The following is a 14347-nucleotide window of genomic DNA, read 5'->3' as shown; positions in this document are numbered from 1 at the left end:
GAGGATAATGTCACCTACCTCGGTGTGAGAAGTAAATGAGATGATACTCGCGTAGTGATTGCAAAGTGAGCCCAGTGCCTGGCATAAAGTAAGTGCTCAGTAACACAAGCACACACACATGCATGCACGCACATGCATATGCACACACACGCAAACACATGCGCATGCATATGCACGCACATGCACACACATGCACACACACACGCGCGCGCACGCATGCATACACGATCTGCCCCTAGAAGTCTGGTGGTTCCAGACTAGCACCACCCGATGGGACCTCCTGCAATGACAGGTATGTGCTGTGCCTGCCCTGTCTAATGCTGCAGCCACTAGCTCCACGTGGCTGTTGAGAAACTGAATATAAATTCAAATTAAACTTAAATTTCAATTTAATTAGCCACACTTGCCTAGGGGACGCTGGACAACACTGGCCAGCACGGCTCTCGCAAAAGTGACTCGGGGCCAGGCCATCAGCATCTGCGGGGCAAAGAAACTGCCCCAGACTGACTTTTCAGAAGATTCATTCAAGCCAAGGTTCCCAACGTCAGGTTGGGAAGCGCTGGGCAGTGTCAGCCTGTCTGACCCTCGTCAGCTGATGGCACCTCCCGGGGTCAGTTCTAGGTCAGAAAAGGGACTGCTCAGGGACATTAGCCGACACTCAAGTCGTCCCTGGTTCGAAGCCAGGGGCCTCTTATCTATGGTTTCGAGTCCTGACTCTGCTACCGATTCTTTCCTCGGATGAATACTGTGCGTCTTCAACGTGCTGGTCCCTGGACTGCAATTTTACGCGACTCGGGGCAAGCGACTCCACGAACTTCTGCTTCCTCATATACGAAGGAATTGCCAAAATAATTCACGTAACCATTCATTCGTTCAGCACAGCCATTCCCATGTAGTAGGTGTTAGATACTTATTTCATGGGTAACTATGTGTAAGAGGCTGAGCTAAATTTTATGTAAAATACGAAAGATCCAGATATGGAGCAGGTCCCAAGGCTCCTGCCATCAACTAGAAGAGTTAAGATACATGCAGAGAGAGCTGGAATTCAAGATAGAAAACTGTAAGTGTCAAGAGAGAGAGGAATAAAGAGCCTTGATCCTGCAGTCCTCCGGTTCTTGGAGTACTGCCTAGGAAGCCCAGAATCTAGAATGTTCTAAAGGCAAATGGACTGGCACGTAGCAGACATTTGTCATACATAAGATTTTCTTTATGTGAGGGATGGAAATATGACTTTAGGGGAAAAAAAAGAAAGGAGTGTTACTTTTTAGCTTGTGTTTTTGACTCTTGTACTTGAGCAGTCTGGAAGTATGGCTTCAGGTAAGGCTTGATCCAGGCTTCAAATGACATCAGTAAGGTTCTCATTGTTTCTTCCTCCCCCCTGACCCCAGTTATTCTTTCTTCCATTTTGTCTCTCCTCGCACTGTGGTCTAAGGCATTCCAGGTTTACACTGTCCTTACTACTAACAGTCCAAAAAAAAAAATAATTTTTTTTTTTCTTTCCCAATAGTTCCTATAAAAGTCCCGGAATGTTCTCATTGGTCTGAGTCACGTGACAATGTATGAACCGATCACTGTGGCCAAGGGGTTTGGATTACACTGTTTGGTCAGCTCTGGGTCACTTGCCCACCCCAGGAGCTATAGGGATGAGCAGGAGATGGACTCGGCCCTACCCAACCCTCTGGTCTGACAGTGCGGGAGACCTGGCTTCCTCACAGAAAGAAAATGACGGGGCTACTGGCGGAGGGCGATGGATGCTGAACAGGAAAAATTACTCTGCGCTCTACAGTGATGTCCCAAATAGAGCCGAAGCGGGGCTCTAGAAGTCCTGGAATGAAAGCGGATTGTTCTTGGCGGCCCCTTGCGAATTCCCTCCACCTCCTCCTGGTTCTTCTCCCAGTCCATATCCGCCCCCTCCTCAGGCACGCCAGGCCACAGGGTTCCAATCCATAGCCAGTTCTATCCATCTTTAACAGACTGTCAACTGCGTAAGGACAAAAACCTTGGCCGTCTTGTTCATCGCTGTCTCCACAATGCCCAGCCCCATGCCTAGCACAGTAAATCCTTGTCGAATGGATGGGTAGATAGATGAATAGTGGTGGGCAGACTTTCCCACAGTCTAGCAGTTGGGCTCCTCTAACTCGTACAAAATGTTATGCCTCTAGAGAATGACTGATGGAGTTGACTACAGGTGTGTGGCCCTGGGCCAGTGGCTAGGGATGTCGAGATAAGAAAACTATTGTCCCAGCCCTGCAGGAATGCCACGCCTCTTGGGAAAGACACAGCTGGGGTGTGCTGGAGCTGGCTTGCACTGACTCTGAATCAATTATGCTCACCCCTTCCCAGTCCCAAGTTCAGGGATGTCCCACCAGTAGCTTGAAATCATACATGGCAGGGAGTATTTATACCACGATAATCGGAAAATGCTACATATTGGCTATTTTTTTTCTTTAACCTGGAGAGCTGGTTGGTAACCATTTATCAGCATACCACTGCACATATCAAAACATGCAATTACACAGGAGTGTGAGAAGTATTACAGTAAGTGCCATGGGGGACTCGAGAAGGGACATCTTCCTGGGGAAGCTGGAGAATTTGACAAGGTTTTGCCCACTAGATTGCGTTTCTCTTCACTCATCACAATGACCCAAGCAAGAGACCAGAAGCCCCTGGTCCCACCGGCCCGCTGCCTCCCTCAGCCCCTGTGGTCACTGACCCCCATGTTGCCTCTCTCCCTCTCAGGCCTGCACTCTTAAGCAGTGCCGAAAACTTCACCGTGCTCATCAAGAATAATATCGACTTCCCTGGCCACAACTACACCACGTAAGTGTCTGGCAATATTAGTTATCTACTGCTGTGTAACAAATCACCCCAAAAGCTAGAAGCTTAAAATAACAAGCATTTAGCATCTCACTTGGTTCCTGTGGATCGGGGATCTGGGAGTGACTTTACTGGGTGGTTCTGGCTCAGGGTTTCTCGAGCTGCAGTCAAGTTGTCAATGAGGCTGGAGTCATCTCCAAGCTTGACTGGGGATGGAGAGTCCTACTCCAGGCTTCTCGTGGTTGTTGGCAGGAGGGCTCAGGTCCTCACCACATGGACCTCTCCCCAGGACTGTCTGAGTGTCCTTAGGACATGGCAGCTAGCTTCCTCCAAAGCAAAAGATCCAAGAGGGACAGAGAGCAAGCAAGCAAGAGAGGAACCAAGATGGCAGCTGTGGTCTTTTATAACCTCGTCTGGGAAGGGACATGCCATCACTTCTGCCATATGCTATCGGTCACACGGACCAGCCCTGGTCCAGTGTGGGAGGGGACTACACAAGGGCGTGAATCCCAGGAGGCGGGGATCGCTGAGGGCCCTCGTGGAGCCGGCTACCACACTGGCTCACTCCCGTGAAAGAGACGGGTCCTAGTCGTCAATAGAGATGTTTGTTTGTTTGTTTGTTCGTTCTTCATTATGTGCAGGAGAAACATCTTGCAGGATATAAACAACACCTGCACCTTTCACAAGATTCGGAATCCACGGTGTCCCATTTTCCGACTAGGAGACATCTTCCAAGAAACGGGAGATAATTTTTCAGAAGTGGCAATTCAGGTTTGTGCCGTGCGGTGTGGTGTTGGTGCTGGGAGATGGAAGACGTCGAATGGCCACGAGTCTGGGCCACGGGGTCTTAAGAGTATGGCTCCCTTTACCGAGCATTTAGTAAATCCATGCACGATGCCAAGGCTTTTCAGCACGTTACCTCATCTAATCCCACAACGAGCCTCACGTGAGATACCCGGTGTGTTAGGTCCTGCGGTAACTGCTGGAACCGATTACCACGGACTTGGTGGCTGAAAAAGCACACATTTCTTCTTTCCTTCTGGAGGTCAGAAGGCCAAAATCAGGGTCCCTGGGCCGAAACCAAGCTACCAACAAGGCCGCGCTCCCACCACAGGCTCTAGGGTAGAATCCCTTCCCTTGCCTTTTCCACTTCTGGAGCTGCGTTCCTTGCCTTTCTCGGCTCATCGCTCGCTTCTCCCAGCCTCAGTGCCAGCAGCATAGCGTCTCACATCAGTGGGCACGGTGACTTCTTAGTCTGTGTCAACACTCCCTCTGCCTCCATTCATAAGAGGCAGCACTCGGGGCCCACCCAGGCAGTCTGGGACAACCTTCCCATCTCGACATCCTTAATTTAATTGCAGCTGCAAGGTCTCTTTTGCCATATAAGGTAACATGTTTGGAGGTTCCAGGGATTAGGACCTGAGATTAGGAATAATTTGGGGGCCATTATTCAGACTACCACACTTCGATTTGCCAGGATTCTTCTAGTTGCAAGTTACAGAAATCCAACTCAAATGATGAGAGCGAAAAATTAAAAAATAAATTTGGGGGGCAAATAACAGAAACCAAACTCGACTGGCTAAAGTCAAAAAAGGAACTCTGTTTGCTTGTGTAAAAAGACCATGAGGAGTAGTGGTATCTTGCTACAGTTTTATAGTTTTTTGATTACTAGTAATGTTGAGCATCTTTTCATGTGGATATTGCCCTTTGTGAGTCTTTCATGAATCTGTCTAAATTGTTCCCTGTCTTTTAATTGGATTGTTTGACTTCTTGTTATTGAGTTGTAAAAGTTCTTTTTATATTCTAGATACATATGTCTAGATAGCAGACATATGTATTGTGAATAGTTCTCTTAGTCTGTGACTTGCCTTTTCATTTTCTTAGTGGTATTTTTTGAAAAGCAAATGTTAACTTTGACAAAGTCCAATTTACCTCTCAGATATTGATCATGGGAATTTAAAGTGGTTCAACTGTTTTTGGAAAACTGTATGGCAATTATTTACAAAATGAAATATTCACTTTCTATAACACCCAACAGTTGAACCCCTTGGAATTACCAAAGAAAAATTAAAATTTATGTTCGCACAGCCTATACAAGAATATTCATGGCAGCTATTTTGATAACCCAAATCTGGAGACAAACCAAACATCTATCGACAGACAGGTGAGTAGATAAGACAAAGTATAGTACATTCATACAACGAACTGTGACTTGGCCATAAAAATAAACAGACTATTGATACACAGAACGATGTGGATAGGTCTCAGAAACATTATGCTGAGTGAAGGAAATAAGGCACATACTATGCGATCCCATTTATAAGAAACTCTAAAAGGAGGCATAAGGCATCGATGTGAGAAGAAGCAGACCAGAGCCTGCCTTGGTCGGGAGCGGGCAGGAAAAAGCATGGACGACGAAGGGGCACGAGGGAGCCTTTCAAGGATAGAAATGTTCTGTATCTTCTGCATTGCAGTGGTGTTACGGTTATATGAGTGACGAAAGTCACTGACTCGTCACACTTAAATAAGGGCATGTTATACTTCAGTAAAGTTCATCTTTAAAAAGGCAAAAAAGAAAAAAAGAAAAAGAAAAAAAAGACCACAGGGAATGGACCGGCCAATACACTTAGGGCATCTTCTTGCTGCAGGACCTTTCTCTTGCTAGTCCCTCAGCTGGAAGAGCCTTGCCCCAGACACAGCATTAGCTGTCTCCCTCATGTACGTACTTCCAATATTTACTCCAATATGTGCTCAGTGAAGCTTTCCGTGACCACTATATTTATTTAATATTACAATTAACAAATAATTTTATTAAAATGAAGCGAAATTACAATTTTATTTACTCGATCGTGCTAGCCACATTTCAAGGGCCCAATAGCCGTATGTGACCAATAGTTACTATTTTGTACAGCATGACAATAGAAGAATTCCATCATTTTAGAAAATTCATTGGGACAATGCTTGTCTAGACTTTCACATTTTATGGCTAGTGGTTCCAGCCAATAGAGAATCTCTTTTCTTATAGTTCTGGCAAAAAGTCTCAGGGAAGCCTCTTATAGGTCTATCCTGGGCCACCTTCCTACCCCTGAACCAATCACCAGGCCCAGAGGGACGTACTGCCCTGATCGACAAGGCCTGGGTCATGTGCTCACTCCTGGAGCTGGGAGAGAGGCCAGCCCCGGTCAAACCAGTAAGAGTTGGGAAAGGTGTTTCCCAAAGGAAATTCCAGGTGCTCTTACCAGAAGGAGGAGAATTGGATGCTAAGTGACAAAAACATTAGATATTCATTATAGTAGACAGAGTGCTTGGCTTAGTGCCTGCCAATAAATACAGTCGTGATTATTCTGTATTATTTCCCCTTTCTCCAAGTGAGAGCCTGCCTGTTACTCTTCTCTGCATCCCCAGCATCTAGCATACTGTCTCGAAATGCCAGATTGCATTTGACTTTTTTTTTTTTTTTTTTTCATTTTGAATAGTTCTGAAACCAGGAAGTGCTTTCAACTGGTGGAGTCTCACAGTTTGACATTTTCTTCTTAGAGGAAAAAAAAAAAAGTATGGGGCTCACAAGCAATAGCGGCTAAAGATACAAGGAAATATGGTAGTCAGTGCTCAAAATATATTTGTAGAAAGGAAGAAGTACAAGGGCAGGTTAAGAGAATAAGAGACTCGTCAGAAGGTCCGAGGAGAAAAAGGTCACCTTGAACTGAGGAGGACAGGGGCGGTTATGGAGGGATGTAAGCTGGGTCTTTCTTGGGGGATGAGGGGGAGTTAGCTAGAGAGGCAGGTGAGAGAAACATTTCACTAGGAGAAAAGGGCAAGGGCCGGCATTTAAAAGTTCAAAGTGTACCTAGCAATTCCACTCCTGAGTATATACCCAAGAGAAATGATAACTTATGTCCACACAAAAATTTGTACCTAAACGTTCGAGCATCATTAATTGCAATAGCCAAAGGGTGGAAATGACCTAAATGCCCATCAAAGGATGAATGGATAAACAAAATGTAGTGTATCCACACAGCGGAATAGTCTTCCACCACAGAAAGACACATGTTATATAACGTGGGTGAACTTTGAAAACACTACGCTGAGCGAAAGAAGCCGGACACAAAAGGCCACATGTTATTCGATATAGTCACAGGACGGTTCGGAACAGGGAGCTCTATAGAGACAGAAAGTAGATTCGTGGTCGCTTAGGATTGGGAGAGGAGATAGAGACGATGGCTCGAGTTTGCGGGGTTTCTGTGGAGGTGATAAAAATGTCACAGAATCGTTGACAACTGTATATATATATGTAGGGATACGATTAAAAAGCTGTTGAACTACACACTTTGAATAGGTGACTTGCATGTGAACTGTATCTCAATGAAGCTGTTTTTTAAAAAGAAATGAAAGGGACAAGGTGTGTTTAGGGGAAAGTGTGGACGGTTTGGAATAAGAGCTTTCTCTTGGGGGAGTACTGGGAGGTGGAGCAGGAGACGCATGTGGCGGGGCACCCCGAATTCCAGTCTAACGAGTTTCAACTTACGCTTTAATAGAGGAGCCATTGCAGGCGTTTGGTTACGGGAGTGGTTTGTTGAAAGTTATATTTTAGGAAAGTAAATCTAACAGCGAATGCCCCAGACGGGAGGGGCAGGGAGCTGCGTTTGCAGCGGCCACAGGAGTATCCGTGTTGATTTTCGGGGCTGTGCGCATGGCTCTCAAACCTTGAAGCAGCCTTTTTCCTCTGAAAACAAAAAGCCTGTCCTTCGGTGAGCATCGTTCTGCAAGGTGTCTGGTGGCTGAATCCCGTGTCCAGCAGGACTCAGAGCTTCCCTCTCGTTGTCTTCCCCAGGGAGGAATCATGGGCATTGAGATCTACTGGGACTGCAACCTGGACAGTTGGTCCCATCACTGCTACCCAAAATACAGTTTCCGTCGCCTTGATGACAAGACAACCAATGAGACCTTGTACCCCGGCTACAACTTCAGGTAATGGCACTCCAGCTTGGACCGGCCACCCCCCGGCTCCCCAGGGACCTTCTTGGACTGACTGCATCATTCCCAGCAGTCAGTAAGATTAGATTTGGTTCCCAAGGCAACAGATGAATGTAAAGGACTTCCTCCTCTCAGAGCTAGCTGGTGATTATATTTTTGTAGGAATTTTTTTCTTTTTAATTCTTAAAGAGATGCACACTCTTTGTAGAACAAAAAACGAAAATCGAAACAGAGAAAAGCATAGAAAAGAGGATTTTTTTAAAAAACCACCTGTAATTCCTCTTCCCTGAGATAATCAACAACCCTCTGGTGAATTTTTTTTTCATGTAACTGATCCTTTCGTGAGGTTTATATGAGATCATTTCATGCTTATAATTGGGAACTGTCACTCGAAATTCTCCATGACCATCATGTTAATGATCCCACTGTGCGAATGTAATGGTGACAATCGCCACAACCTAGGGAGGGTGTTCTATACACCCGGTACTCGGCTTCATCTCAAAAACAACTCTGACAGGTAGACAGTAGCATTTCCAGGTAAAGCCACTGACGGTGAAATGATTTACCGAGACCCACGGCTAAGAGTAAAAGCTGCATAATCCTAACCTAGGTCACTTTGACCCCAAAACTCACACCCTTTCCCTTCTACCTCACGATTTTCTCACTCCTTCCTCTATTATTGCACATTTGGGGTGTTTCCAGTTTTTCCCTTATAAATAACTCTGCGGCGTACATCTTTGCACACGAATCTTTGTTGCAATTCCAGATTATTTCCTTAGAATAAATTTCTAGAAATAGAAGTACTGGATCGAAGGTTACGAACATTTTACCATATGCTTTCAGGTTTTAAAAAAACTTTTCCATGGCTGTATTTTTCACTTGTCAAGTTTATATTTGGTCCTTTCTCAAAGCCGTGTATTATTGTTGTTTCAGTGGGGTCCATTCTTACCTCATGGATCCTACTCCTTTGGTCCAGTCTACTGAATGGGGGTTATGTAATTCTGCTGTTGTTCCTACCAGGATCGTAAGGCATCTATCAATTATGAACCAGATTTTAGCTTAATTTCTGGGCACCAGATGTCTTCCCTCTGCTGAAAGTCTCCCATCCCCGCTCCCTTGCCTTGTAAGGCTTCTGCAGGCTCAGCCCCCTTCCCCAGGAGTGTGTTACATCCATGGCTCCTCAGATACAGATCTGGTCTGGGCACCCCCAGGGGTCTCTTGGCTTTAGTCCTCACTCACTACTTATCTCGAGCATCCAGAAAAGGCCATTCTTTTGTTTGGAGCTCAGCAGTATATTAGGATGACGTCTTTGTGTATGGGGTGGGAGGTGGAGGGCTTCCTGTACTAGCTCGGGATGCTATCTTGACCAGAAGTCCTTTCCAGAAGAACTTCTTGAGGACTGGTGATACCCTGGGTCTTGCTGCTTCCTCACTGCGAATTCACTAGAATGAACCCTGGTTCATGTTCACTCTTAAGCTGGCTGCTGTTGGTTTGGGCCTGATCTATTCGTTTTTTGTTGTGGGTTTTTTTTTTTATAGACATGAATATTTTTTTATTTGAAAAGTTATGTATTCACTGTAAAGCATTCCATTTACATTCTCACTAGGTTTCACGAGACATGAGGGGACTGATCAAAAAAGAAAGGGCTCTGGCCTTTGGAATGGTGATATCTGGAAAGATCTGGAGAAAGCTAAACCTCAAAAGTACCCAGAATCACTAACTTCTCTTTTCACCCCTCGAGAAAGTAATCCCAACCCCAGACCTTGCTGGAGACAGCTAAACATTTCCCTTAAGCGCTGTCTTTAAACTAGAGAGGTCCGGCTCTGGTCCCGTTTGGACCCTTGGCGCGGTTCATCCTCGGATCCTGACTTTTGCCCAGCGATCATCGTAACTTAGTTTCCACGTTACCTCCCACGTCTGCATCACCTTCCCGACCTGTTCCTACAACTCTGTCCCAGCAGTAACTTGGTCCCGCCAGTCCGAGGCTCATAGCACAGCCTCCATGACTTGCCATTGCCTGAGGGAGCCAGACAGGTTTCTGTGACTGTGGCTATGGCTCGTCATTCTGTGCCTGGATTCTAGGAACAAAGTAGGTGTACGCCGTTCCCTTTTCAGAAAGAGTTGCCAAGTAGGTCCCTAGAATAATGGCCACATGATTTGCCTGTGAAGCTGGTAGGAAACCGATATTGGCATTCCTCATTTGTTCGTTCGTCGAGTACATATTGAAGAAAAAAATATTGGTTGTGCTAACGGGTATATATTGGTAAACAAAATAGACAAAGTTACTTTCGTGGAGCTTATATTCTAGTTGGACATGAATATAAGAATATCATCAGTCTACTATATAAGTATAATATAGGACAAAAATATAAGTAAATAAAAGACGCCAGCAAGGCATCATTTATCACCAGAGAAATGCAAATTTAAACCACAATGAGATACAACTACACCCACCAGAATGGCTGAAATTTAAAAAGACTGGGAATTCCAAATGTTGGCAAGAAAGAGCAACTGCAATGCTCCCATCTTTCTGGTGTGAGTGTAAAATGGTGCAGCCACGTTAGAGAACTGTCTGGAAGCTTCTCACAACGTTAAACATGCATCTATGTGGAAACATATGTCCACACAGAGATCTGCACACGAACGTTCACAGCAGCCTCGTTCGTAAATAGCCAAAAACCTGGAAACAGCCCAAATGTCTAATAACAGGTGAACGGAGAAATAAATTGTGATAGAGTAATAAAATAAAACACTACTTAGTATAAATAAAAAGGGAACTAACTACATCAGTTGGAAAGGACCACAAGAGAATGTTCTGGGGGTAATGGAATGTTCTAGATATCAGTGGGGTATAGATTACACAGGGTTATTCATCTGTCAAAACTCATTGAACTGAACCCTTAGGGCTTGCATCTTATTGTAGGTAAATTATACCTCGAAAGAGCAAACAGATAGTTCCAACGAGACCATTTCAGGTGATGATAAATGCTGTAAAGAAAACCAGACAAGACACTGTGAGGGGGTCGTCGGCAGGGGAGGGGGCACTTGGAGAGGCGGCCAGGGAAGCCCCCTCCAAGGGCGAGGTAGCACCCCGCGGGCATCACGTCCTTTCCTACTAGAGAAATGGCACAGACAGGAGCCCACGTAGGGGAATCAACTCGCAAAAAAAATGTGCCATCTCTGAATCCCTCTAGTACTAGTGATCTAGACCAATGGTCCTCAAAGCGCGGGCCCAGCATCAGCATCCCATGGGACCTTGTCAGAAACGCAAATTCTCAGGCTCCACCCTGGACCTAGAGATTCTCAACCCCGTCAGGTGATTCCGGCGCACACTCAAGTTTGAGAACCGTGGATCTAGATCTAGAACCTCAATGCTTGGAGCGAGGCCCTGGAACCAGCAGCTACAAAGCAGGATCTCAGGTCGCACTCCTGTATTACCGAATCAAAAGCTGTGTTTTAACAAGATTCCTGGGAGATTTGCGTGCGCTTTAAAGTTTGAGAAGCGCTGGGCTGGGCTCCGTCATCGAGCACCCCAAAGGACTTTCTTCTTAGATGTCACTTGAAGTGACATCATAAACTGGCAAGCAGCCTCCCGCTGCTCTTATTGTAGTTTTTGGCCTGCACAATGTTTTGAAAGCTCAAACAGAAATCTAGACTCCCTACTTTTCTTGGAAAATTAAACTATTTGGAAAAAAGAAATTAATCCATTTGGCGACTCTGGGTTTATGTCCCACACGGCGGCACTCAGCTACAGCTGTCAGTGGCTCCCTTTTGGAAGGGACATGCTTTTTGGTTTGCCACTGTCCCCACCACGCCTTGTTGCCTCATACCTGGCCCGCGTGACTCATTTCTGTCATCTCCTAGGCCCCTGTCCGTATCTGAATTTGAGACCCTTGAGTAAAGGCTGGCTTAAGATGAGACACAAGAGGCTTTCTGCCTCCTCTAGACCAGCGTAGTTTCATCCTCGTTTAGGTACCGATCATCCCCTGCTGCTCTACAGAATAGGCTGATGGCCATTAGCAAGGAGAGAGGATGGGATCAGTGGTCCCCGGACCGCCCTCGCGGGCTTTGTTTTTTTTAGCAATCAGCAGAAGCATGCAGGGCAATGTACCAACCAGATGTGCTGTGCTGAGCCTAAGGACACTTGCTCCTGGAGAGATCTGAGCTTTATGGAGAACCGACGTCACTATGATGTTTAATAGTCCTTTAGAACAAAGTGTTCGAGCATCTGTGGTCCGGAATGAGCACGGAAAGGAATCTTTGGCCAAAAATGAATTGTCCAGATCTGTAGGATACCCAGACAAGTGATTTTCAAATAGCCGCACAGAAGAAAAGGTAATTGCAGGTTAGATGAGGTATGTGAGAAAATATAACTTTCTAAAACATAGGAATTGGAAGAAGTTGGTCACATTACAGAATTTTGTCCTTTACCAAAAGATGTCCATGGCGGTAGGTGAACATGTGATTCTGTTTATTTGCCGCGTGTGTAGGCAGGGCGGGGCGGACCACGCAGAATGCCGATGTTCCCCCCTGGTTCAGAATGGGCACGTGATCGTGTTATGTCCTGCGCCTCCTCTAACAAATTACCGCAGACCTGGTGGCTTTCACAATAGAAATTTATTCTCTCGCAGTTCTAGAGGCCGGAAGTCCAAAAGCAAGGTGTCGGCGGGGCCAGGCGCCCTCTGAAATCTTGAGGGGAGGACCCTTCCTTGCCCCTTCCAGCTTCTGGTGGCTCGAGGCATTCCTTAACTTGTGGCTGCTTCACTCCGATGGCCTTCTCTGTGTTTCTGTTTCAACTCTCTCTCTCTCTCTCCTTTCTATCGTAAGGACGCCAGACATTGGACTTTGAGCCCACGCTAAGTCCAGGACAATCTCATCTTAAGATCCTTGATTACACCTGCAGACTATTTCCAAATAAAGTCACATTCACAGGTACAAGGGTTAGGTACTTGGATGTGGGTTTTTTGGGTTTTTTTGTTTTGTTTTGTTTTGTTTTGTTTTGTTTTGTTTTGTTTTGGCAGAGGGGGAGATGTCAGTTCGACCCATGACAGTGTGTAGAAAAATGTCCTTGTCCAGGGTCTGCTGTTTCAGAGTGTGACCCACTGAAACCTACACCAGAGCCATCTGGTTTCTTTCCTAGAAACAGATTCCCGTAAATGCTCAGACCTTCCGAAACCACCCTTTGAGAATAAGGCCCGGGAATCTGCATTTGAACACACTTCCCACGTGATTCTTGCCCTCAGTCTGAGAACCACTGTACCGAGATCTTGAAGGCAGAAATTTAAGTATTTACCACACCCTGCTCACCTTCCCAGGCAAACCAGCTTGCATAGAGAGACAGTGCAACCCCAGGACGCGGAGTGATGCATGCTCGCTCTGTGTACCAAAAAAAACAAGTCACTAAATAGAGCAGAAGAAGAAAGAACGCATGGAATGAGAACAATCAGATGCAAAGATGTTGAAACCCCTCTGGCCTGAAAACGCTACTAAGCACCTGAACATATCTAACCAATCTCGACGTCAGATTTTGTCCCATACTATATATTCTGGCAGAGGATTTCCTTTCTGTTTTCTCCTCTCCCCACACTTGTAAATAGATCGTGAATTAATAACTCGGAAAGAAAATATACACCCTTACCTAAAAACCACCACCAACCGGTGGTGAGAGGGAGGGGCGGATTTCAGTTTCTTGAGACACGTGGTTTAAGCCTCCCTAATTATTCATGAAAAATAAAATGCACCTCTTTTCCTGACTGCAGCGCTGGTGAGATGCATATCTGGGATGACTGTGATTTGTGTCCAGGTCTTAACTTAGAAAGGGGACCGAGTGATGACTCGGAGAGGCGAATGCTGTGAAAGAATTTGATTGTATCTGGAGAGGAGGCGGCAGCCACGCGCCTCACAGGCCCACAGCCGGAAGCAGCAGGTTTGGTCAGAAGGTGGACGAGGGAGGAGGGGGCACGGACCAGAGCTGTTTTGTGTTGGTGGTGAGAACGGCGAGGCAGGGCAGGGTGAACAGCTTCGAACGCACTGGTTTGAGTGCCGTCGTCAGGCTCTGGGCTGTGGGAATGGCCTCTCGTTGTCTGATACCTGGTCCCGGGTGATTTAAGGCAGGGAAAATACCAGCCGAGTGTGTGAGAGCTAGACCAACGGGGTGGCATGCACGCGGGGCTGGGCAGAGGGTTCGTAACGTGATTTTCATGCACCCGCAGAAGCTGGAGTACAAGGAAGACGTAAACGACTTTAGTTGTTAGTTTGGCCCTGTGGTTATGGCTGCCAAATAGACAAATACAAGATCTGAGAAAATAGAATTTAGAACAGATTGCTGAGGTGTACCTGTCCCCTATCCAGTGATTAGCATCTAAGCTTTACCCCCGACATTTTGTCCAAGAAAATCTATTTTTCCCTCTTAAAGAATAATCGGATTGCTTGAAGTGTTTTTTTTGTTGTTGTTGTTGTTTTAAATCCCTTTTGTTAATCCTGTATTGGTTAAAAATCGTCCCTTTAAATCTTAAACAAAAAGCGATTTCCATCGCTGTGTGATGGTGGGAACAGC

At 45.9% G+C, this 14347-nt stretch overlaps 1 protein-coding gene across 5 annotated transcripts in view; it reads left to right on the top strand.

Annotated features, from left to right (window-relative positions):
* Window positions 1-14347, top strand: part of P2RX7 (purinergic receptor P2X 7) — a 37470-nt gene that overhangs the window by 14763 nt on the left and 8360 nt on the right. For all 5 annotated transcript variants that reach the window (XM_016149662.2, XM_016149661.2, XM_016149664.2 and 2 more), the window contains 3 exons: window positions 2740-2820; window positions 3459-3588; window positions 7649-7785. In XM_016149662.2, coding sequence (XP_016005148.1) covers window positions 2740-2820; window positions 3459-3588; window positions 7649-7785 — 348 coding nt within the window. The remainder of the gene's footprint in view (window positions 1-2739; window positions 2821-3458; window positions 3589-7648; window positions 7786-14347) is intronic.

Source organism: Rousettus aegyptiacus, unplaced genomic scaffold (assembly GCF_014176215.1).
Source record: "Rousettus aegyptiacus isolate mRouAeg1 unplaced genomic scaffold, mRouAeg1.p scaffold_m13_p_5, whole genome shotgun sequence".
In the NCBI taxonomy this organism is placed as follows: Eukaryota; Metazoa; Chordata; class Mammalia; order Chiroptera; family Pteropodidae; genus Rousettus; species Rousettus aegyptiacus.
The sequence above is the reverse complement of the archived record's forward strand: the minus strand, read 5'-3'. Positions and strand labels throughout refer to the sequence as shown.